Here is a 25,376-nt window from a genome sequence, read left to right on the forward strand (position 1 = left end):
CTACTTCGTAGAAAATACCAATATATATTGTGTGACAGTATTCAGCTTAGAAATACGGGGATATGATGTTTGGTCCATGTTTCCCAGCCCTTATTCATGAGTGGTCTGAAAAATCTACAAAACATACAACATAAACACTTCAACCACTGAAAGCCTTAAGGCCAAACCTACCTCAGCTCCTTGGGATCAAACACCAGCTTGACATCATTGACGATGGTTGGGATGTACTTCAATGCGGCACCCTTGAGGAGAGAATACACATCGACTGATTATTGAGCTCAAGAGCTTTCAAACAGCTTGCATGATGCAAGCCAAGAGACACAGCATCAGCAGTAGACCACATTGGAACTGTGTTACCATGGAAAATAACTAATACCCCTAGACTAGACAACAAGAAAACCTTCACATTGCTGTAGATTGTCTGAAACTGAATAGGCTTCAAAGCATTTTATAAGGAGTTCAGAATTGGGTCATCCATAAAGCATGTATGAAGATGGGTCGAGCAGACTTACAAATGAAAAATCCTCTTTCAGATATTAGTCCATTTCCAGAGCTCAGGTGATCAGTAACTAAGAGCTCATGCTCATGAGTAACTCTGGGCATTGCTAGGTCACACACACACACACACACACACACACACACACACACACACACACACACACACACACACACACACACACACACACACACACACCACACCGGCAGAATGGTATTTCGGTTATTATGAATGGCCTTCAACGTTTCTGTGCCCACGGGCACTTGTGACTGACTGGCACCAGAGCGAGCCGAGTGACTGACATTTCAATCCTTCAGCCTCAGCAGCTTTGGCTGGCTTTGGCCGTCTGTGGCCATAATGAAGTCGTCAAAGCGCCGGCTGTCTGATTAAAGAGCATCCTTTATTAAGAGCACCGCGACGTTTAAGGCGATGGGATGCAGAGGGATATGGAGAGGATGACTCGGCAGATGGCGACGGGATTTCGAACTGCTCCGCTGCGTTACAGCTACTCTCCGCTACGCCGCGAAATTCTTCACAGACTTCCATTACGGCAACAGTTGTATAACAACGGGCTGTTTAGGGTGTGCATGCATGTGTGTGTGTGTGTGTGTGTGTGTGTGTGTGTGTGTGTGTGTGTACACACAAACTGTTATTAGTTTTTCAATTACTATGCACGTCTATTGTAATTAGTGAGTGTGCAGAGGAAGGCGGCCTTCCACACAGCCCTGATTAGTGCACGGTATTTAAAGAATGACTGCTTGGGGAAAGGTGGCGGCTGCATATTTGCAGCTGTAATGGCTTTTCCAAGGCTGGGTTCACCTCCCATCCTGATGCACTTCATTAGGCCGTTAGTAGCTCTCTAATTGAAGTAATACGCTGGAACACTAGCAGGGGCAGGGGGCACCATCTACCCAAAAACAACCAAACTTGTGGAGTGAACTCAGATAATCCCCATTGGAGGGTGGCAGGGCTAACTCAGGCATGGCAAATGAAGGACTCCATTTGGAAAAGGAGGATTTGGTTGATATTTGCATAGTAAAACTAAACAATTTTACAAGGCAAGAATCGTTTGTCTCTCCTGGTTTTTTTTTATTGATTTAACTATAAAATTAAATGAGCCTTAAATGCTTAAATGGCTGTTTTATCTTCATCTCTTTACTGTGTCCACACACACACACACACACACACTCACACACACACACACACACACACACACACGGGTGGCCATTTTCAACAATCAAACATTATGGCTCAGAACTGACTGCCTCTCAGTGACAGAGAGACTGACCATGAGAAATGCAGAGCACATCTCGCAGCCAAACCAGGTACACAACAACAACAAGAACGAAATTAGTCTCGGCTCACACCCGGGGTGTTGGCACAAGCGTGTCGATCTGACTTTGAGCTGCCGGCTTTGAGCTCACTCGTTATTCAAGCATTTGTTGGGGAGGAGGGCAGTGGCGTTCAGACACATCAGTCACGGAGGCACGGTGATTTCTCACCGGCACGCCAGCCACTTCTCCAGCCTGCTTTGGGGTTGAATAACAAGCCCCCTTTTGTAGCCCGCCCTCCCTGTAATGGGGATTTCTCAGTGTTTATGCCAATCTAAAGGGGGAAAAGAGAGAGGGGGAGAGAGAGAGAGAGAGAGAGGCTCCGACGCCCACTCGGAGAGTCCCGTGGAACGGTACATTTGGGTCTGATACACTGAGGCATGGGAAATGCGATTAGAATTCGCCAAGCGTGTCTCCCTGGAGGAGAGCCTCTTATTGGTGCGCTTTTTTTCCCCACCTCGGTCCGAGAACATCATTAACACCCACTGACAGTTGAAAGGAAGACTAAAACGGAAAATGGTATACGCAAAAGGATATTTATACCTACATAAGCATTAGAAAATGTAAATGGCCAAAGAGATGCATGCAACATATACTTTTGTTAATATTGTGAAAATATGCTGCTGTATTACTGTAAAGGCCGAAGGAATGCAAGCCACGTGCAGCCTTCTTAATCATATAAAAGAATGTCACTGTGTTTGAGGATTTATGTGACCAAATATAATGTAGAAGGTGTTTCGACTGATGCTCAAGAATGTTGTCATATGTGCCATTTGTGAAGTGGCTGCGCAGCTCACAAGCGGGAATTTGATCAATACCATCCAATCACAGCACTGAAATAAATCAAGAGTTGGTGTAATCCTCTGGAGAAAACCTCTTATGAATATGGCTTCTTCAGTAGCCAGAGATTTCACTTGTGAACAATCCAAATCAGTGTGCTGAGAATCTTAAATGTGCCTCAGACCTTTTCAAGGTTAGAACAGTGATATAAGCCCTGCAGGGAGGCTGAGATGGCCCTTTTTTCTGCCTTTGACAAATGTTTGATTTGTGGCTTTTCACAAAGCGCCTGTTTTACATCTTGATTATTAGAGCAGGGAGATACAGGGCGCCAGCTTCTGGCAAATCACAGTCACAGAATGGAATGAGGAGGGGGTCTCCCTTTGTCTATCCCCCTTTCTCTCTCAAAACACAGTCATGCACCCCCAAAGACACACACACACACACACACACACACACACACACCACATGCTGGGACAAACATGCAGAAGCACATACGCACACACACACACGCACACCACATGCTGGGACAAACATGCAGCAGCACATAGGTACACACACACACGCACATGCACACGCACACGCACGCACACCACATGCTGGGACACACATGCAGGAGCACAAAAACATGTACACATACACACACATACGCACACACACACACGCACTCACACACCAGATGTTTTACAGGATGTTGTATGGTGATATGGCATGGCATCCCAGCTGTCGGCAGCCAAACATGGGGGGGTGAAATGGCGAGCTGGCCATCACCAAATACACAGAGACAGCCTCTGGTTTGACTTCCACCTTTCTGCTAAGGATCTGATCTATGCACGCGTATGTGTGTGTATGTTTAGCCTGGCAGAAGGCCTAGGGTGTGAATCTTTTTACCCTTTGAAGGCGGAATGTTAGAAGTCACTGTCATTTTATGGGTACAACCGCTCCACATGTAGACACACTGGGTGGAGGAGTGATGGAGAGACGAGTGAGAAGGGTGCAGGAGCAGAGCTCCAGGAGACTGGAGGAGGAGGAGTGGAGGAGGAGTGGAGGAGGAGGAGTGGAGGGACAAAGGGCAGTCAGAAATACCTTGAGGAGAAGCTAGAAGAGAGGAGCCCAGAGGAGGTGCCCTCAGTCACAGAGGAGGAAGCAAGGTCAGAGTTCAGAGTTCAGAGTGAAGAAGAGAAAACAAACACAAACATGTTCAGACAGAAGGAAGAACACACACACATACACAGCCACACTTACACAGTAGACACACAGTGAAGAGCACACACACACACACACACACACACACAAACATTTTCAGTGCCGTTAGAAAGTACAAAACAATCAAATGTGCATACACAAGAGATTCATCTACAAGACACATAACTACAACTAGACATGCAAGTGGAAAGAATGGAAACACACGCGCACACAAACTGTATGACACAATTAAGTATGCACAAAGTGTATGATAATTAAGTATGCACAAACTGTATGATAATTAAGTATGCACAAACTGTATGACACAATTAAGTATGCACAAACTGTATGATACTTAAGTATACACAAACACACACAAGCACACAGGCAGTCAAACACATGCACACACAGGTGTGACCTCTAAATAGAAGCAGGGAGAGTGACAGAAAACAGGAGAGGACAGAAGAAAGAAGATTTGTTCATTTAAGACAGTAAAGCAACAGGAAAGAAATAGAAAGAAACCAACGAGCAGAAAGGGGGAGACTGTAAAATCAATCGGAGAGCTAACCACACACCTAGGTAGTTTAGTACATCCAAAAACTGACTCCGATCTGGTCGAGGAGAGAAGCCCCACTGTAACTCTGTGGCCTTGTGTCCAACAGACGTCATCAACAGAATCCATTAAGACGCATCGGTCAGACAACGTGAGGAACGTGAGCTCATACATACAGCACATACAGTTCCCATGGAAATAAGACAGACATCCACACAATGCAGGGAGACACGAACCAAGTGAAGCCCACCATTTTAAGGCGTCAGTGTTCCAGCAGCATTACTACTTGAGGGGACCTAAAGGACATACTGTGCAGTGTTCTCCATAGCTGTACCTGAAGAGGGTGGAAGGCTGTGTGGACCCCATAGTGCCCTTTGACCCCTGGGCTCACCTTGACCATGCTGGTGTTCTCTGCGCTGCTGTTCATCATGTTGTTGAAGGAGGTGAAGAGGTCCCTCAGGGACTCCATGAAGTCTGCCTCCCCCTTGTTCTCATACAGCCTACAGGGGAGGAAGAGGAAGGGAGGAGCAGATTCATCACAAATCACAACACACCATCAACAGCCCTGCTGTTTCCACAGACCACGCAAAAACACACACACTAGGCAATACTGCCAGATGGCCGACTCTCCATCACACACACACACACCTCATCCAACCTAAGCATCAGCCAACATCACACACACACACACACACACACACACACACACACACACACACACACACACACACACACACACACACACACACAAAGCCTGCCCCAAATGTGTTCCCTATGCTAATTCAGGCATATAGAAACACTGGCATCATATTTGCATATAAAACAAAAGGCAGATGACCCCTCGCACACCTGCCTTCTGGCAACGTGGGGCTGGGAAATTATTATGGCCTGATCAGCACCACAAATGTGTCACTGATGGGGCCAGCCAGAGGAGGCAATGAGGACAGCCCTTTTGCATGTATGTTTTTGTGTGTAAATGACTCTAAACGTGTGTGTGTGTGTGTGTGTGTGTGTGTGTGTGTGTGTGTGTGTGTGTGTCTAAATGTGTGCAGGGTGTGTGTGTGTGTGTGTGTGTAGATGACTCTAAACGTGTGCAGGGTGTGTGTGTGTGTGTGTGTGTGTGTGTAGATGACTCTAAACGTGTGTGTGTGTGTGTGTGTGTGTGTGTGTGTGTCCCTAAACGTGTGCAGGGTGTGTGTGTGTGACTCTAAACGTGTGCAGGGTGTGTGTGGACTGTGCTAGAGGGCCGATGGCTGTATGCTGTATGAGAATAGTGTTGGTGTGGGTGAGCCACACAAGACTGGACACCGCTGCAGAAAGTGTGCCGCCCTAATGTCTTGCTCACCCTCCTAACGCTCCTTTCACTCCTTCTTCACTCTCTCTATCTTCAGACAGCTCAGCATTGTTACAAAACAACCAGGGGGAACTGTAGCGTCCGTCTCCATGGGCATACAAGCACAAAAGCACTCTTCCTTCAGTGCATTCTAATTCAGGACAAATGCAGATGTCTCTACGAGCGCCTCCAAAATGATCTATAAATCTCAGCAAACTGGGTATTAAAGGCAAATGAGCTGGTTGGGGAAGGGAGATGCAAACTAATGATGTGTGTCAAGCATTGGGAGCCCCCCCCCCCCCCCCGTGCAGCCAGTCTGCAGTTTATCGGAAGCGCCTATTGATCAAAGCACAAGCAGGCATCTTTCCCCCTTAGCCTGCTCACCTCGGGTGGCGGAGCGAGCCTTCAGCAGGTCTCTGGCTGCCCGGCTCACACTGTTTCACAGCCAGGGAGGGGGTTCACACACATTTGAAAGGGGGGGGCTAGCACTTCTATTCAAACACTTGTTTGTGTGTATGGTGGTTCTCACACACACACACACACACACACACACACACACTGTCATGTCTGGACTAGTTCTCAGCCCCAGCAGACCTCCCACCTTGTGTCACCTTGGGTGATTATGGTCTCCTCTCCACCATGTCAGAGCAATGTTCCACTAGACACTCCAAGAGCCTAACCAACCCCTCATCACTGGACATGACATGACATGCAAACACACACACACACACACACACACAAACACACGACAAAAACAACTCTCTTTCACAAGTCTAATGTGACACAGATGACAGTCTGTGGAGCTGCTACTCCACACACAAACACAACCCCCTAGATAACACAAGCCTTCCTTGAGCCTCGCCATGACCCCACTTAGAGTACTGTGAACAGCATGACTTCAGACACCAAATCTAGGTCAGGGTCTCTTTCATACCCAAGTCATGGGCTCCTGTTACTCTCGTCCAAACCCTGGGCTCTATGGGGATAAACATGAGCAGAGTCCGGCACACAGGTAGGGGCAGGCTGCGTCCCACCTGCTGTGCTAGTGCCTCTTCCTATTGGAGCAGGCTGCTGCTGTTCTGGGTCAGATGAACGAGAGGGCACCCCGTCCTCTGCCCACCTACCAATCACATCGTTCACACTCAATTAGGCCTCAGGGCTATACATCAGCCCAGTAAACAGCTCCCCTCCTCAGCCGCACAAATCAGCTGGCCCCTTCACACAAACTCACACACACACACACACACACACACACACACACACACACACACCTCACTACAAGTCTAATGTAACACAGATGACAGTCTGTGGAGCTGCTCCTGTCTCCCTTCCAGTCCCTGACACAGTTCACTGATGTAATCAATCTTTACTGCAGGTGCTATTAAAGTTGGGCCTGTTCAATTAGGAGGACGACCTTTCCCTACAGAGCTCACCCACAAATACACTGCAAATGAGGTGGGTCCTTGCCATTTATCGGGAAGGGGGGTTTCCTAAGGGGGTCTATTGGAATTCATAGGGTGGCGGGTTTAAACCTGGTGAGTGAAGTCGTTGCCATTTCAATTAAAAGCTCATCAGTGGGGCACACCTGGCCTTTTCAATAAAAGCAAACGCAATTATGATAAGTCAAATGCTACCTCATTCTACAAAAAGCACTTGTTGCGACCAACCAATTTGCATTATGATTAATCACAAAAACAATAGAGTTGTTTCAAAGGATCAAATGTCTAATTGACCCAAGCCTCAAATAAAGAACGATTACAGAAAATGATGCCTGTGTCTTGGATAAACTTGGATTTATTCCCTGCCCTGATCATGCCTGGATGTTGCCTCAGTGCCATCAATCTCTACAGCTCTGGCTATGACGGATCAGTGAAGGCTGATTGCAGGAACCTTGCCATAATGGCTGGCATGCGCCCTTTCATCTCCACCTACACACACACACACACACACACACACACACACACACACACAGACACAGAGACACACACACACACACACACACACACGTCAAGAGTCTTAACATAGTGCTAATAACCAAACTGCGCATGTATACTGCCATGAAGGACATTCTTTGATTCTTTTCAACTGAGTTTATATTCTTTCATTTACACATGGCAAAAAACTGGCCGTGCAGTCACTTAACTTCTTCGTTCAGTAAGTAAATAGCCAGCGTTGAGATGGAGGGAACTCACTGGTTGAAGAGCACTCTGGAGCGCACAATGAACTTGAAAATGTATTCCAGCGCCTTCATGGCCTTGAGGAGCTGATCGGTCAACTTCTCTGCATTATCCACATAATTCTTCAGCACCCTCGTCAGTTTCCTGCAAACACACACGGACACACGCACAAGGACAATGCATCCATGAATCTGCGTCCATGAAGCTTCAAGCTCAGTGGCTAAGTGAATTGGTTGGAAACAAAATATGAATGACAGTTCTGCATGAAGGTCGTCGTCATAGTGATAGGGCTGTGCGTGTGTGTGTGTTCAGGCTGAGGCTGAACGATTTGGGAAAATAATCTAATTGCGATTTTTCCCCAAAATATTGCGATTGCGATTTAATATGCAATTTTTTTATTTTATCCTAATTTTTTTCCCAACAAATCGTAATGAATGATTTAAATATAACCAACACAATATTAGATACATTTAGTGTAAAATATTATTTCCCACATTTTACATTTTTATTTAACTGCTCATTACAGAATCAAGAACAACAAATTGGTGGCTTTGCCACTGTGCATTTAAGTAATTTAAACTAAGTCATTGTAAAAATAAACACAAGGCATGCACTTTTTTTTTTTTAGACCACGTTTTTAAATCGCGAACGTTGCGGTTAGAAAATCGCGTTCTATCATATCGCGATTAAATCGCAAATGCAATTAATCGTTCAGCCCTAGTTCAGGCCAGAGCTTAGTGTCTAATGAGGAGGTGGACTTACGTGTAGGCCAGTGTGGCACTGAAGTGTTTCCGGATGTAGGTTTCAAGAACAGGGTTAAAGTGCTGGAACTTTCTGTCCGCAATCAGTCCAATTATAAAGACCTGTCAGAGACGGGTAACGAGACAATTACTACCATCTTGCTCACCTTTCTATGAATGGCAGAACCAATAACAGAAACACGAAAGACCACTTTTTATAAATAGATGGGTGTAATAGATCACAAGACAAGCCTGTGAGTTCCTCTGAAATAATGGCCGAGTCCTTAAGTGGAGGATGTGTTTTATGGATACGGGCACTCTCATACCGAACAGGGAAGGAAGCTCGCTATAGTCAAGAGGTCTGGAGTGGTCATTTGGGTTTTGCAGGGGGCTTTGTTTATCCAGTATGAGAATGAAGTGATTTCCTGCCTGCACATGCAAACAATTTAGGCTACAGTATGTTAAAAAGGGGATCATCAAGTTCTGAATTGTGGCTCTTGTCGATGGTAACATTTTGACAGAGAGCATTAGGCAATACAAGTCACGCATTAAAAGTGTAGTGGCAGTTCTACATCTAGCCTAAGCGAACTAATGTTCCCAGTCTATTCTTCACTATTCACCGCAAAGTTACCAAGCCGCAGAACTCATCATAAAACACAGACGTAAATTAACTTTCCTATTAGTCAAATAAAGAGGAAAATGTAATTGAATATGATGAGAAACCAATGTTTCCTTGCCAAAAAAAACAACAAAAGGCAGAACATCCCACTCTAAGCTTACTAATGAGAAGATGAACAAATAGCGAAGATGAGATTTAAATAAGTCTGAAAGCTTCTGAATAAATACTGGGCGAGTGAACGAGGATGAGATCCTCCTTTGACTGCAGCGGTGCTTTGTAGAGTCTATGGCGGAGGACAAGCAGAGGGCAGAGCTACGCTGTGTTTGGGCTGCACGTCCTCAGATTGCAGGCTGGGTCTGCACACGATGGTCCTCTCCTCTGGAAGAATGCTCTGCATTCCTTTCAGGTGTGTAGCAGGGGGAGGTGCTCCCCAAACGACTCAAGCACCCGAGGCATTAAGTACGCACCGCAGAGGTGAGAGCATGTTGGGTGGCCTAGGCTTTCACTTTCAAACAGGGATTTGGACGCTTGCTTTGTGGCAATACATGAGTTCACAAATAATGCTACTAGATACAAAGTGTATACATATTAATAATGTGTATTACTGTTGCCACGCTATTTACCTTTAGCATTAATAGATTTTAGTATTACAACATAACTGCTTTAATAGAGATAGCAGTTTGTGAAAATAAAACAATTTAAATAAAAATCAACGAATAACATCAAGCCATATAAAATCAACTTTTGTTATAACAAATCGAAATGACAAACAAAAATGTCCTCACCAAAGCATCAAAAACCAGGGTGTCAAACGTGTCACTCTCAGAGTTCTCCATCATGATGTTGAAGAGGGCATCCAGGGTGTCTTGTAGAAACTGATGGGGACATATTGAACAGGAGGGGGTTAGCACAGAGAGGGAGAATGCCCATCACGCTGTCATCTCATGTAAATCTTCCTGACGAGGTCATCCCTAGTCTTTACACTCTTTGATGCTAGCGATGCATGGGAGGGTACAGAAAGCAGGCATTTTCATACCACTGTCAGGATGAATTATTGTGAAGAGAGTCTACTTTATGGCCATTGTCATTCAAGTGCTGTGCTTCACAGAGGGGAGAGAACTCCAGGCATTCTGAGGGATCAGGAGGAATTCTAAACATTGTCAACAAAGGCATTTGCATGTCACTTTGTTTCAAACCTAATTTGAGTCCATATAGTTCCTGAGGGACAGTGATAGTGACAGTTCTGTGGTTTTGTCTTTCTTTGCACGACAAAAAACCTCTGAAAGCTTTGTTTTGGGATGAGAGCAAGACTGCTTCTCAGACCAATCTTATGTACTTCAGAAGAGTGAGTGTGTGTGTGTGTGTGTGTGTGTGTGTGTGTGTGTGTGTGTGTGTGTGTGTGTGTGTGTGTGTGTGTGTGTGTGTGTGTGTGTGTGTGTGTGTGTGTGTGTGTGTGTGTGTGTGTGTGTGTAGCACTGTGAGTGTGTTGGTGTGTGGAATGAGAGAAAGGGAGGTACATGTAAGAGTACAGCTCTGCGGTTGAAGAGGAGCTGGCCATGAGAGAGAGCCATCATGGACAGTGCAAAGAGAAGGAGAGAGATGAGTGCAGTCCCCTGCTCCCCTTCACATGGCCATCTCCAGCCTCTTAACAGGCCCTCTCAGGCAACAGCAGCTCATACTAAGTGCTTCAGCCACAACACAACACAGCACAACACAGAGACACATATCTAGAGCAGGGCCGTTCTGCCCCACTTCCCTTGCAGCAGTACATCTGAACACCATGTTGCCAAAGTTCCCATGAAATGTGTCGCTAAAACATGACCTCTGTGATGGAAAAACAACTCCTGTTGGATCATGCTACTACAGCCCTGTCCTACCCTACCCTACCCTGCCCTGCCCTGCTCAGCCTTGCCTTGCCCAACCTAGTCAACACTTCCCAGTCTCTACAGTCAAACAAACTGCCTATCAGGCAGAAACTATTTCAGCTATTCCTACTCTGGGGCCAGCCTTTACTTCATGCAGTGTGAACTCTCCATCAAAGCGTTCCATGTGTCTTGGAAAGGTTTGTTTTGATCAAAGTTGTGCTGGCTATAGAGGTGTGTGTGTGTGTGTGTGTGTGTGTGTGTGTGTGTGTGTGTGTGTGTGTGTGTGTGTGTGTGTGTGTGTAGGTGGAGATGAAAGGGCGCATGCCAGCCATTATGGCAAGGTTCCTGCAATCAGCCTTCACTGATCCGTCATAGCGAGAGCTGTAGAGATTGATGGCACTGAGGCAACATCCAGGCATGATCGGGGCAGGGAATAAATCCAAGTTCAATCAGAATATTGCCAAAGAGATCCTGCATTAGAATAATGAGGCTGGACAGTTAGAGAGTGCAGCATTAGAGAGGGCCTCGGGAGGGTGTCTGTTGTACTGATGGAATCAGCACTTCTGACAAGAACAGATGGTGGAGGCACGACACTAAGGGGGTGTTTCTAACAATGTTTTTGTTTGCCGTTGCTTTCTGCTAAAAAAAAAGTGTCTGCAGGAGAACCTGGTGGAGGTTAAAAATGTTTTGTTTTGGCTGAGAAAGCATTAACTCAGCACTGCATTGGAAGCCTAACTACAAATAGTGTGGGGTGAGATGTGGGGGGGGGGGGGGTGAAATAAACATACAGAAATAAATCAACCAAGTCAACAGGGACTTCAGAGTGACATGACTCACTCTGACACACACAGCTTTTTAGCAATTGATGCAGAAGCCCCCACGGATATAATCCAACGATATATTAGGTACTTGTACATTCCTGCATAGGTCAGACATGCATTAATGCAGGAGTTCAAGGAGCCGTGGAGGTGCTTTTTGATGACAAACGCAACATGTGCAGATAGAGTGTGTGCACAGCCATTCTACCAGGCCTACAATAGCTAAATGAGCTGCTGCGGGGGGCAGAAGCAGAGAGGGCGAGAGTGCGAGAGTGCCTCGTCAGCTCCAGGAGTGTATCCCAGAGTCTCCTAGTGTGTGTGTGTGTGTGTGTGTGTGTGTGTTCTGCAGGCTGTGCTAATGCTTGGAGCTTACTAGCCACAGTGTATTTGGCGCTCAGGTGAGCTGGAAGCTGGTTCCTGTTTGGGAGACCGAATGCAATTCTGCAGGGTGACAACCTTGCAGTGGTGTCCAATCTCCAGGCTCTCAAAGGAAAAGCAGCGCACCACTCCTTCACTTACTCGTGCTTTATTTAGTAACCTCCTGCAGAGCCTGACACGTCACAGTATAGTCTGGACAGCAGGACATGGCCAGGCTCTTTTGGAAGATACAAAATGAAAGCCAGGTTCCATTTTCGCTCAGAGTTGGCAACTTGGCTCAAGAACAGCCAGAGGCAAAAATGGAAAAATGGGATTGTTCTGATCCCAAATAGGCTGACTTCATCGAGAAGAGAAAATGCACGCTGAAATGTGAGGAAAATACCGAGATGAAAATGTTAGCTATGGACATCGAAGCCACCTGGAACGACCTTGAACTAATATTAATACTAGGAAAAGTAACTCTCACCTCAGACCTTTTTAGTTTATGCGACTAAATGTTTTAGTTACACATGGGCCAACCCAGCTTTCACTGACTGACTGGAAAACGCCATGATGGCCAGGTACTTGAACATGTAGCAGAAAGGAGAAGGTGGATTTGACAATGTGGACTAAAGCAGCGTGGTGAAGAATTAGAGAGTGAACTGGACTCGACTGACCTTGACGACCTCTCCTCCGTCCACCTTCATGAGCTGCCGCAGGTTCTGCTGGAGCAGGCTGGTGTTGGAGCGCCATTTCAACAGACCCAGGAGGTCCACTGAGACGCCACAGGGAGAACACACACATGCACACACACACACACACATGCACACACACACACACACACACACACACACACACACACAACAGAGACAAGGAGAGAGGAAGATCAAAAGTAAGTTTTCATCTTTTCAGAACACTCCATCAATGAAATGATCAATGATCATGAATGAAACAGTTATACTATGGCAAAAAAAGCATTGCTCCTTTGCCATCATAAGTCTTCCATAACTGCTGCCACCCTCAAGACATTTTGACTGCAACACTAGTGAAACACACAAACTAAACTAGTCTAATCACATTCACCCATCACCGCGGTATCTTTCACAGTCATGAATACTGAACTTCAAAGTAAATAGTTTAAATCACAATTCATGTGTTAAAGGGAGTGCACGTGTCTATTTTTACTATGAATAATGTCATAAAATTATGACAATAATCGATCACATTTCAGAGAGCATCCAGGAGTGAACATCTTTAAAGATGTATTACAAGATCCACAGTGCTCTTGGGCTTTTCGCTGCCTTTATTTAGTGAGTAAAATTTAATTCACAGATGGTTGAGATAAATATCAAATCAACTCATCACTCAACAACTAATAAGTGTTTGCGGAGATGAAGTCAACAACACTCCTAAACCCAGTGAGGCTCTCAGAACTCTCAGAAGCAGTAAGACTCTCAATCTCCCCGTCTATTTCATTTGGAAGTGGCCTCCCTCTATAGTGCCTACACAGATGAAGCAAGGACCACAACATTTCTGAAATACTCTCCAAAGGCACCCCTGCACCACTCCATAAGCACACCCACATTGGTCTGGTCAGGTCACACACACACACACACACACACACACACACACACACACACACACACACACACACACACACACACACACACACACCTCTTTTCATCGAATGACCCAACCAAAAGTAGAAAGAATCGGAGCCCTGCCTGCCCTTGCCACCCTCTCCCCACCATCTGTAGGTTCCCCACAGGAAACCCCCCGCTCTGCCCATTCCCCTGTGCCAGCAGCGTGCGGCGGGGCAGACTGGGTGATGGATGCCCGTCATCTGGAGCTCTGACAAGTGATGAGGGCACAGCCATCAGGCCCCTTCTAAAGGCCCCAGTCTCCTCTACAGGGAGACATTTCACCCTTCATTCTTTTTTTTATTTTAAGATATGGCTGAAGGCCAAACGAAACAAATAAAATAAAATGAGAATAAATCATTGCACTGTACAGATGAAGGAAGAGGTGTTGTACAGGAAGGTGTCGGGACACACACAAACACACACACCTTTCAAGGTTCACATAACACTAAATCCAGGGAAAAATGAAGCAATTTTATTGAAGGCCTTAGAAAATAAATCTGAGACATTTGCCCTCTATGAGAAGCTACACGAATACCTGGATTCATTTCATGAGCTGACGAACTTTGTCTTTCTATCCAATCTCACACCCATAACCCCACAAAATATCCATATTAGTCTTCCTAAATACCCCTAATGTAGAAACTGAACTCATTATAGAGCTGACTGCTTTGTTCCCAACTTGTTCTGCGGACAATCAAATTCTACTCATAGCAATTACTTAAATGGAGGCTGGAACCAATCAGAGATTAGGGTAGGGAACTCCAGTATAAAGACTTATAATCATCCAGGTGGAGTAAACCCATAAGTGAGCTCAACATGGGGTTTTAACCTGGAGGCTCCACAGATAACAGCCAACACAAACAAGAGGTGTGTGGGTGTGGGGAGGAGAGGGGGGTGGTGTTCAGAGGTTTCTTTAAAAGTTCACAATTGAGTCATTAAGGTGAAAGCCTTGCTAAAGCCTGTCTTGAGAATACCCACACTCATGGGCTAATCACAACAGCAGGTGAACTCCCAGCTCAACACTGCCAATTTAGAGAACTCACACTCGCCCCACTTTATCACTGCAGTTTTCCCACCACGCTAAAGATCAACACCTTCACTGAGCAGACACACACACACACACACACACACACACACACACACACACACACACACACACACACCTCACCACAGCAGTCTAATGTGTTTCGATAGGACCATCATTCTTTAATGAGGAGGAATTCAAATTCTGTCCCAGTTTCTGTAAGGCTCTGAGCCCAGTGAGAACAGCGATGATTTCAAGCTCTTTGGTCTGTGTCAGATATCTCCTCAAAATCCATTCTGATTGCACAACACACACACATACACATACACACACACGCACATATACACACACGTGCACACACACACACACACACACACACACACACACACACACACGCACATATACACACGTGCACACACACATACACACACACACATTCGCACAACAGAGAAATTATCTTGCTTGAGTTTGTCAATATTCCATCTACAGATTTGACTGCTCACAATTCCGCTGCATTTCAGAACAGCTGATTGGCATCCTCAGCATGAGATTTATCAAAACTGAGGAGCACCAGTCTTCACGTTACATGTGTGGTTATTCCCCAATTAGTAGCAACCTCTAATCGCAGGGCTCCCCAGCTGTGTACAGCATGTCATTTACATGTGCTTATTTTAAAGAGACTTTCATTCAAAGAGACCTGCAATAAATCCTACGAACAGCATTTTACATTTTACATTTTGCACCAATATTTATTTAGCAGTTATTTTCATCGAATGCATCTTCGAGTATACTGTATACTGTGACACCAGGAAATCAGCAAATCAACACAACGAGTAGTCAGTCATTCACGGCCGCATCACAGATGAGTGACGCACAGGGAACAGGCATATGTTTTAATGAGTCACCTCTCTGACTGACATGAATGTAGACAGACACCTTCAGTTCCACATGGTGGGGAAACACATCCCCATTCTCAGCACGCTTAATGACACATCACACATTTACTCCACTCTAGCCAGGAAACAGCACAGTGCTTCACACTACCACAATAATGACTCATGCCGTGAGGATGTGTCACATCTGTTGAGGGGGACACTGCAAGGCAGTCTGTCCACTGAGGGAGACATAGTCATAATAGTGCCATTTTTCGTCATCTCCACCAAAGACAATAGGAATGAAGAGATGGGATGGGATGTGTTCTGTCTTATCTGGAGATGTGGCCAGGGCGTTCACATGAACTGATTGTGATACAGATTGGCCCATTATGACAGTTTCCTGTTCCAGAAGGACTCATGCTGTAAGACGGAGAGAGGCATCATTTGTGCCTATTTAAAAATAACTACACAAATCAGTGGCGCACTTCCTTGGTATTCTTTTCTCTAACCCTGAACCTGACGAGGAGAAAGCAATGTCTCTCTAACACGGCGTTCTTCTGTTTAATCAAGGTCTGGGTGCGCCACCATGGGCCTCCAGAAACATTAGCATCACAAAGAGTGGAGCAAACATCAGGGCTTTTCACACCCTTGACACAAACAGTGGGTCTTATCACACAAACACTGTGGCATCGCTCAGCGAGTGAACATAAAACACTCCCACCCCCACCCAAACATATTTCAGCACCTGGTGAGCACCCCCTGCATACTAACAGTGGTGAAGAGGAGGGGCACAATACAGGCTGCGCTCCAAATGTGCAACTTCATTTTGTCCCAGCGAGTGTCCCTGTCCCACGGAGGCCTCTGTGTCCTCCAAGACTCAGACTTTGTCATGGGGGACAAGACAACACCAGCAGGGAGGCCAGTGACTGCAATCCAGATGTCTCGGCGACAAGAACGGCTGTGTAGAAACTTTGTGCCATCAGTTTAGTTCTGTGGTGTTCAGCAGTTTTGTGCGGTTTCTTCCATTAAGAGAATGTTGTCTGCATCCTCTGTGACCTCATTATAGAGACGTTCAGAAGGTTTGCTAATGCATCCGTTGAACACCCACACACACACACACACACAAGTGGACAATCTGTGAAATGTGCATATTGGAAATTTCCACTGCGCACAAATAGGCACCCATCTACTTTCAGGCCCTCACTCGAACATAACCCAAATTGCCAGGGCATCTCGTGGGTCGGATAAAAGTGGCAGCTTCCCTCCCATCTCAGGTCCTTAGTTGGGTATGAGCAGGGGCAGACACTGGCATGGTCCGGTTCAGTCTGGCCTGGTCAGCGTGAGCTGCGGACATCAGTGGGCCCAGGGGGGGTGGCACAGGAGCGAGATGAAGCGATGTGGCAGAGGGGTTTGCCACATCGCTTACATCACAGAGCGCCCACTGAGCACCATGCTGTTCCTCAGAGCACATCCGTCCATCACAGGACTGTTTACCCAGGGTCAGGTCTCACAGAGCCTTGGTTTGTCTCTGAGTGTCTGTCTGTGTGTCTCTCTCTCTCTGTGTGTGTGTGTGTGTGTGTGTGTGTGTGTGGTGTGTGTGGTGTGTGCGTGTGTGTGTGTGTGTGTGTGTGTGTGTGTGTGTGTGACAGAAGGTATGATGACAGACAGAGCAGATGTGCCTTGTGATGTCTTTTGTAATGCATACATAAATGAGCTTTTGAAAGTGTTAAAGTTAATGTGTGTATCAGACGTAAACTGCGTGTGGATCAGACTGAAACTGTATGTGTATCGAGCAGAGAGGGAGAGGAAGGGTAAGAGAGCCATTTAATGGAGAAGAGCATGCGTGTCACGTAGCCTCCTGACCCCATTTGAAGTGGGCAGGACCTTCAGGTAGAGTACCTGCCCTCTCTGGCAGAGGCTTATTTGTATCCACCGTGCTTGCGCTCAGATTGACGATGCCGCTAACATCCTAGCTTAATGAAGGCTTCTCTGAGCACATAGGGAAACAAAACAAGTGAATCCTCCTTTTCATCTTCCTCCTCCTCCTCCTCCATCTTATCTCCACATCTTCCTCCTCCATCTGGAGAGGATTTGACTAAGGAGAGAGCTTGCACTCCAACAGCAGTATCTACTCAAGCCCAACCGCCTCCTGTCTGTGACTCGACTACAATTCTCCCACTTCTTCTCATTTCCTGACACTTCTTCTCATTTCAGGCGCCTCTTCCTCTCTTTCTTTTTTTCCGGGCGGCTTCACTGGTGGATATCTTTTTTCCCCTCCGTGTTTCCTTTGGATCCCGGTGAATTGAGAAATTAGGCACCTTTTATTCACAGTGCATTTGGAGTGAGGGGAGAGGAAAAGCCTGAGGTTAGCGATACAATTAACTTCTCACTCCTGCCGGAGCACTGCGGCTCTCCCCTGCACGCCCTCCCTCCTCCCTCCCTCCCTCCCTCCTCGCCCTCCCTCCACAAAGGCTCTTTATTTCAGCCACACTAAACTCTAAATGCTCAAACTCACCTCCATTTGTCTGAAGACAACTTTTTTTATTCCCCCCTTTAAAAAAGATGCTGCCAAACAAAAAGACAAGAAGGGATAAAATCAACAGGATTAAAGGTATAAAAGGCAGTCACTGTGTGTCAGCACTCCCGTCTCAAACTTCCTCAGTAAAGCCCCAGCGAGACATGCAGAGTTTGGGGTTCAGGCACCTCGCAGCAGGGGGGGGGGGGGGCGGTGTGTTCCTATCAGCCCCCGTTTGCAGGCGTTTAAGTGGGGTCTAAGTGTAGGCAGCCGTGCTGGTCAGAACAGCTCCCTGGTCACCTTAGCCCACAGCTGCTAGAGAGAAGTTTGTGGGGCTTAACTGGCCCTGAGAAAGCAAAGCTGACCACAGCAAAACTAACAACGCCAGTGAGATCTCCACCCCTAAGGCTTGGCAGGGACACCTCACAACAGATCGTTACATTATAGCAGGAGAAGAAGGGAGAGAGGAAGGAGTGAGACAGGAAGGAAGAAAATAAAGGAAGAAAAAAATGACACTACAAATAAACAGAGAGAGAGTGAGAGATAGAGAAAAGGAGAGCGAGAGATGAATGGAAAGCAGAATATGAGTGAGTTGGAGGAAGCTGTGCCACCTTACCGTTCTGGGTGAGTTTGGTGGAGCAAACCAAGGTGGAGATCTGGAAGGAGTCTTTGCTGATGGTGCAGTTGCCCAGGTTCTGCATGCTCTTGCCTGTGGTGGGGTAGCCCTTCTCCTCCAGCTCAACCTTGGTGGCTGGGACGTTCAGGTAAAGAGAAGAGTCCTCCATCTTCTTGGCCTCGGCCTATGAACACAACATACATCTGGAGGTCAAATCTAACACGAAGATCCAGAGAAAGCTGTGTTCCTGCAAGTTAGGTAGGAGCACAAACAAAGGTTATTTTGATTCCAAAATTCTAAATGAGTGTGATGCCAAGAGAAACCTAAAATCTTTTGGTTCTCAAAGTGGGTGAAATGATTTGCTATAAATAATAAAATTGTGCTGCATCATTACAAATTGCAAATCTACAGATGGGAACCATCTGAGCCAATAAAACAAGCTAGCTGTTTTGGCAAGAATAGAGAAATATGATGATGGTTATATGGAGTCTGGTTTCATTGAGAACAGCAATGGAAGACCAGGATGAGTCATGTGCCTTCAGGTGTTAGCGGATAAAGCCATGAAGCCAAGCTAAAGCCACAGCTGATTACAAAGCACTTGGAATATAAGAGCGAGGATTACACCCACCAGAAAACAAAGAGACCACAACTTCAGAGAAAGCACAGAACGCTTCCTAAGGTGGCTCTACGGATTGCTAAAAGTAAGAAGCAGTTGCACAAGAACTCATACTTCCAGCAGCGGTTGAAATGTGTGAAGTTATGCTTGGGACAGAGGCAGCTAATAAACTGTAAGCTTTACCTCTCCCAAATCACTATGAAACAGTTGAAAAGTTTTAGAACCCAAAAAGTTGTAATGGCATCTAAGAATACAAATGCTTGTAAGCATATGCAAAAACCTATATATCTTGTCTTGTTCCTCTGCGTAAGTAAACTTCCTATTATTTGATGTTTGCCTGCGAGGTTCATGACTAACTAAATGATGGAGTGAATATCACAAAGAAATACAGCAGTGGCAAAATAATAAATAGTTATAAAGCATTTATACTGTGTGTCACTTAGAGGAAAGTAATGTTTTCAACAAAAACAATATACTTGTATCCTATTAGTAGCAGTGCACTGTGTGCTGTATCATCCATGTCGGGGGTTCTCAAAGTCCTCAAAGTAATCTGCGTCACGATGATGAGGGGGTTCTTGGAAATGTTTCTCCCATCAGGGGTCCCATGCCCCTAAACGTTTGAGAACCCCTGACATGGATGATACAGCACACTTCAATGCACAGTGCACTGCTACTAATAGGATACAAGTATATTGTTTTTGTTGAAAACATTACTTTCCTCTAAGTGACACACAGTATAAAAAGCTTTATAACTATTTATTATTTTGCCACTGCTGTATTTCTTTGTGTTATTCACTACATCATTTAGTTAGTCATGAACCTCGCAGGCAAACATCAAATAATAGGAAGTTTACTTACTTATAAATAGGTTTTTGTATAACTAGGGCTGGAACTCCTACAAAAATCAGTTATCAAATTTGAAACACATAAAATCCTTCACATAAAATACCTCTGAGGTTAGATTAACTCCGGCTGTCATTAAAACCGAACACAACGAGACAAGCGCGCCAAATATTTATTACAGTCACGCAGTCATACAGGAGCATAATGCAGCAGAGAGAGGGAGAGAGAGAGAGCGAGAGAGAGATGGATAGAAAGAGGGGGATAGAGAGAGATTACAAGTGAGAGGACACACTGTGATAAGAGAGAAAGAAAGGGGGGAATGATGGATAAATGAAAGAAAAGCACAGAAGGAGAAGGACAGAGAACATGGCCCATGCTGGGCTGGGCAGGCTACCTTGTAGACGATGAGATCATGCTCGCCATCTCGCAGCGTCGTGCCGTCATACCTCATCAGCTTGACAAAGGACAAGGCAAAGATCTTCTCCGATTTGTCTTTGTCTGTGGGGGTGAGAGGAAACACACAGACAGGGCCGTGAGACATGCCGTGGGCTAGGGGGTGGGGGTGGTGGGCCTGTGACAGGAAGGGGCTCCACTGGTGATGGGGGTACAGGGCAGTGGATGGGCTGTCGGGTGTCAGGCCTCAGAGCCACAGCGGTCACTGCGGCCGACACGCCGCATCAGTCTCTCCGGCAGGGCTACAAACAGCCCAACAAGCCGCTTAATCCCCACTACAAATCTCACATGCTCCCGGCCACACTGTGCTGAGTCAGGGTGTGCGTGTGTGTGTGTGTGTGTGAACTGGCAGGCTCTGAGCAGTGTGAGGAGTATAGGAAAGAGAGAGAAAGAGAGAGAGAGAGAGAGAGAGAGAGAGAGAGAGAGAAAGAAAGAAAGAAAGAAAGAAAGAGAAAGAAAGACTAAGCTAAATATGCTTGAGGAGACAAGAGGGGTCTTCCGGACTTGCCTGACAGGACCAACCCAGTGCCCGCTCACATCCCCCCTCATTACCCCTGACACAGTGCATGCCTGCCCAGATGAGCATCCCCACACACACGCTTACACATTAACACACACACACGCTAACACATTAACACACACACACGCAAACACACACATGCCAGAAGCAGGCAGCATACATGCAAGGGTATGAGAGGTCACCAAGGACACAGGCTGCCTGCTGTGAGTTTGCATACTGTGTGTGTGTGTGTGTGTGTCAGTGTGTGTGTGTGTGTGTCAGTGTGTGTGTGTGTGGCTGTCAAAGCACTGCAGACACATGAAACTCCATTAATGTCAGAGCAAACTGCGTGATTCTTCTGTTAAGCAGTCATTCACTCTTTACTCTGCAGTAAGACAGTCACTTGTTTAAGGAGTGACCACACACACACACACACACACACACACACACACACACACACACACACACACACACACACACACACACACACACACACACACACACACACACACACACACACACACACACAGCAGAGATCTGCCAAGAGGGAGTATTTTCCTGCATAATTGATGACACATTTTCCCAACCCTGGAGACAAGATTCAGGGGAGGGGCTCTCTGTCTATGCTGGTGATTTGTGTATGCTTGTGTGTGAGCGCATATGTGTGTACCTGGGTCAGTGCATATTTAGTTAGTGTGTGTGTGTGTGTGCTCGTGCGTTGTGTGTGCGTGTGCGTGTGCTCGTGCGTTGCGTGTGCGTGTGCTTGTGTGTGTGCGTGTGCTTGTGTGTGTGTGTGTGTGTGTGTGTACACTCTGCAGGGCTCAGTGGGAAACTGCATCAGCCTGCCGGGTGAGTTATGGCCCTGTCCCAAGAGCGAGCAGCCGGACAGAATGGCATACATCACCACTGCGGAGCAACAAGCTCAAATATACGTGCACTGGGGCCGCCACTGGTCAGAGTATCTCACGCATTCCATCTGCATAAATCCCCTCATTGGTTTGCTGCCTGCAAAGCGGCAGTGAATAATTACTGGTGCTGCTGCCCTGCCAGCCAGCTGAGCGAAACGGCAGCGCTAAATACAGTAATGCAGCACACACCAGGCACAGCTGAGCAGGGAGACACAGGCCCACGGTCATCTTAAGGACCTCCAAACAAGTTTGGTCGCAGTGACCCAAAACATTGCTACTGCGGACTTCAAGTTCACTGGCTGCCACAGACGCAGGCTGGGAGATGGCATTCTGAGATAATAAGCAGGGCCGTCTGGAGTTAAGGTTAGCATGTCTGTGGCTTTGGGTCATCCCCACACTAGTTTGGATGCCAACAACGGAAATGTCAGCCATCGATCGCCGAGGTTCTTCTGGTAATTTGTAGCTGGTGCTCCTGGATAGCCGGAGGCGCCGGCATTGCCAAATTGTGCGACTGAGCAGGGGTCATGTGACGGCCACGATGGTCACCATGGTGCAGGGCTCTGTGTAGCTCGGCAACCATGTCCTGTCTGTCGAGTCGGAAAAGTTCAGCCTCAGCTACAAGCGGTTGGAGACAAACCCAGATCGACAGCCTCCACCCAGAGCAAGACAAAGAGAGTGAGAGTATGGGAGAGACAGAGAGGGCAGGAACGAGAGTATGGAAGAGACAGAGAGGGCAGGAATGAGAGGGAGAGACAGAGAGGGCAGGAATGAGAGGGAGAGACAGAGAGGGCAGGAACGGGAGGGAGAGACAGAGAGGGCAAGAACGGGAGGGAGAGACAGAGAGGGCAAGAACGAGAGTATGAAAGAGACAGAGAGGGCAGGAACGAGAGGAAGAGAGGGAGCGAGCGAGCGAGCGAGCGAGAGGCATCCCCAACCCCTTCATCTATTAGCAGCCCACTCTTCCTCTCTCCATGGAGTGCTATAAATTAATCAAAGCCAGCCATCTGAACTTTATTCATATTTCACTGCAAGTCATCAGTATTCCCACTCCATGTGAGCTCTGCAGCCTGGTCATTGTTCTCCATTAGTTATAAAGCACATGTAGGAAGATGGATTAAGATTCATCTGGCCTTGTGCTTAATGCCTGCTACTCAAAACTACTCATACTAATACCTTAATGAGCCATTTCACGCCTTGTAAATCAACTTAGTGCATTTCCAATGGAATAGCTGACAGTAGCTCTGTCACTCTAAACCAAGACTGCTGAACATGCAGTTGATGGCAGTAGAGAAGTCACTATTAAAAATGAAGACTATTATACCTTTCAGCACTTAGCTTCACCATGGTCTAATTACTGAGTTTAAGAGGAGGTAAACCCCTGAACCCCCAGACGTGAACATGCAGAAGGGGACTTCTGGCCCGATTAAGCTCAGAAGCAGGTTGGTATTTCCTAAGCGCAAAACCCTGTTAGCTCTTGAGAACTGAAAAGGTCAGGGATGAGGTTTGAAAAAAAAAAAAAAAAACACAGATGAAGCAGTCACTTGCTGTTTCACAGCTGACAAAAACAGAAATCAGTCTGTAACCGTCAGTCAATGGCCACTGAAAACACAGAGGCTGTGTGTGTGTGTGTGTGTGTGTGTGTGTGTGTGTGTGCGTATGTGCGCATGTGTGCGCGTGCGTGCGTGTTACAGCAGTGGCAGTGGGTTTTCTCTTGGTGACTGATAACCTGTGGCCAAGGCCTGTCTGTCCACATGCTAATTGATTGTTTTACATACACCTCCCTGGCCCCTCCCTACTTGTCCTGGCGGGCGCCACGGCAACAGCATGTGGCTGACAGATGGAACAGCACGGTTGCCAAGCTAGGGTTCCCTCTTCCAATCAAGCTCACACACACACACACACACACACACGCAGCAAACACACACACACAAACATGCAGCAAAAACACACACACTCACTCCACTAAATGAGCTTATCGAAACCATCAGAGAGATGGCTTCGAACCCTATGAATATCCATAAAGTGCACATGTAGACACACACACACACAGGTTTTCACATCATCTCAGCTGATTAGAGGCTGTTGTGTGGAGGGGGCACAAGGCTGAGTGCTTTGAGACAGAAGCAGGTGGCATCATATGGGGCCTGCTGTTATGTTGAGGGGAGCACTAAAACAGCTAGTGTAAAAGTCAGCAGAAATGATGAAGTCTCAATGTGAGAGTGAGAGCAAGATTCATGTGCATGCGAGTGTGTTAATATGAGACTGAATGGTGTCTCTCTGTCTGTCTCTGTCTGTCTCTGTCTGTCTCTGTCTGTCTCTGTCTGTCTCTGTCTGTCTCTGTCTGTCTCTGTCTGTCTCTGTCTGTCTCTGTCTGTCTCTGTCTGTCTCTGTCTGTCTGTCTCTGTGTGTGTGTGTGTGTGTGTGTCTGTCTGTCTCTGTCTGTGTGTGTGTGTGTTATACTCACAGTCCTGAGATGATCTGTGCCGGAAGGTGAAGCGGAGATGGCTCCTGTTTACATCCTCAATGGGAATGGCAACCTTGAAAAAACAGACAACAAGTTCAATAAATCCATACGCAGCCACACAAACGGGGCCCAGGAAGCCTAATGCACAGTGCATGAGAATGAATAATTGGGTCTGGTCCAATTACACACTCTCCATGGCCTTCCCACTGATCCCAGAGCAGCTACACAGAGACAGTCCTCTCATCACTCTCCCCATTACATCCCAAGAGTATCACAAAACCACAACCAGGAAACTGGATGTATTTTAATCGATTGCTGTGAAATTCTTCACACCACTTCAAATGTATAGCTTTTTATATCATTTCAGACAGCTGTTCTGACAGACTTTATAAATGCTGTGTGTAGTATGTGTGTGGGTGTGTGTAAGTGTGTGTGAGTATGTGTGAGTGGGTGGTGTGAGTGTGTGGTGTGAGTGTAGTGCTTCACCTTGATTGTCTCAAACCAGCGAGGCTGTTTCACTTGATAGTAGATCACAGACTTGTACTCAAGGATCCCTTCATCTCCAGCTCCGGGGAAGATTACATTCTACAGGATGGATGAGAGACACACACACACACACACACACACACACACACACACAGGGAATAACGATTAAATCCGTTTCAGCAC

At 46.5% G+C, this 25,376-nt stretch overlaps 1 protein-coding gene across 4 annotated transcripts in view; it reads right to left on the minus strand.

Moving 5' to 3' along the window:
- Positions 1 to 25,376, minus strand: part of dock1 (dedicator of cytokinesis 1) — a 202,891-nt gene that overhangs the window by 137,971 nt on the left and 39,544 nt on the right. For all 4 annotated transcript variants that reach the window (XM_031560555.2, XM_012831059.3, XM_031560554.2 and 1 more), the window contains exons 15-24: positions 25,194 to 25,292; positions 24,708 to 24,780; positions 20,778 to 20,881; positions 18,925 to 19,108; positions 12,929 to 13,026; positions 9,997 to 10,086; positions 8,615 to 8,715; positions 7,868 to 7,996; positions 4,734 to 4,842; positions 172 to 242 (exon numbers count right to left, since the gene is read on the minus strand). In XM_031560555.2, the coding sequence (XP_031416415.1) occupies positions 172 to 242; positions 4,734 to 4,842; positions 7,868 to 7,996; positions 8,615 to 8,715; positions 9,997 to 10,086; positions 12,929 to 13,026; positions 18,925 to 19,108; positions 20,778 to 20,881; positions 24,708 to 24,780; positions 25,194 to 25,292 (1,058 nt within the window). The remainder of the gene's footprint in view (positions 1 to 171; positions 243 to 4,733; positions 4,843 to 7,867; positions 7,997 to 8,614; positions 8,716 to 9,996; positions 10,087 to 12,928; positions 13,027 to 18,924; positions 19,109 to 20,777; positions 20,882 to 24,707; positions 24,781 to 25,193; positions 25,293 to 25,376) is intronic.

The sequence above is a fragment of the Clupea harengus genome, chromosome 23 (assembly GCF_900700415.2).
Source record: "Clupea harengus chromosome 23, Ch_v2.0.2, whole genome shotgun sequence".
Taxonomy (NCBI): domain Eukaryota; kingdom Metazoa; phylum Chordata; class Actinopteri; order Clupeiformes; family Clupeidae; genus Clupea; species Clupea harengus.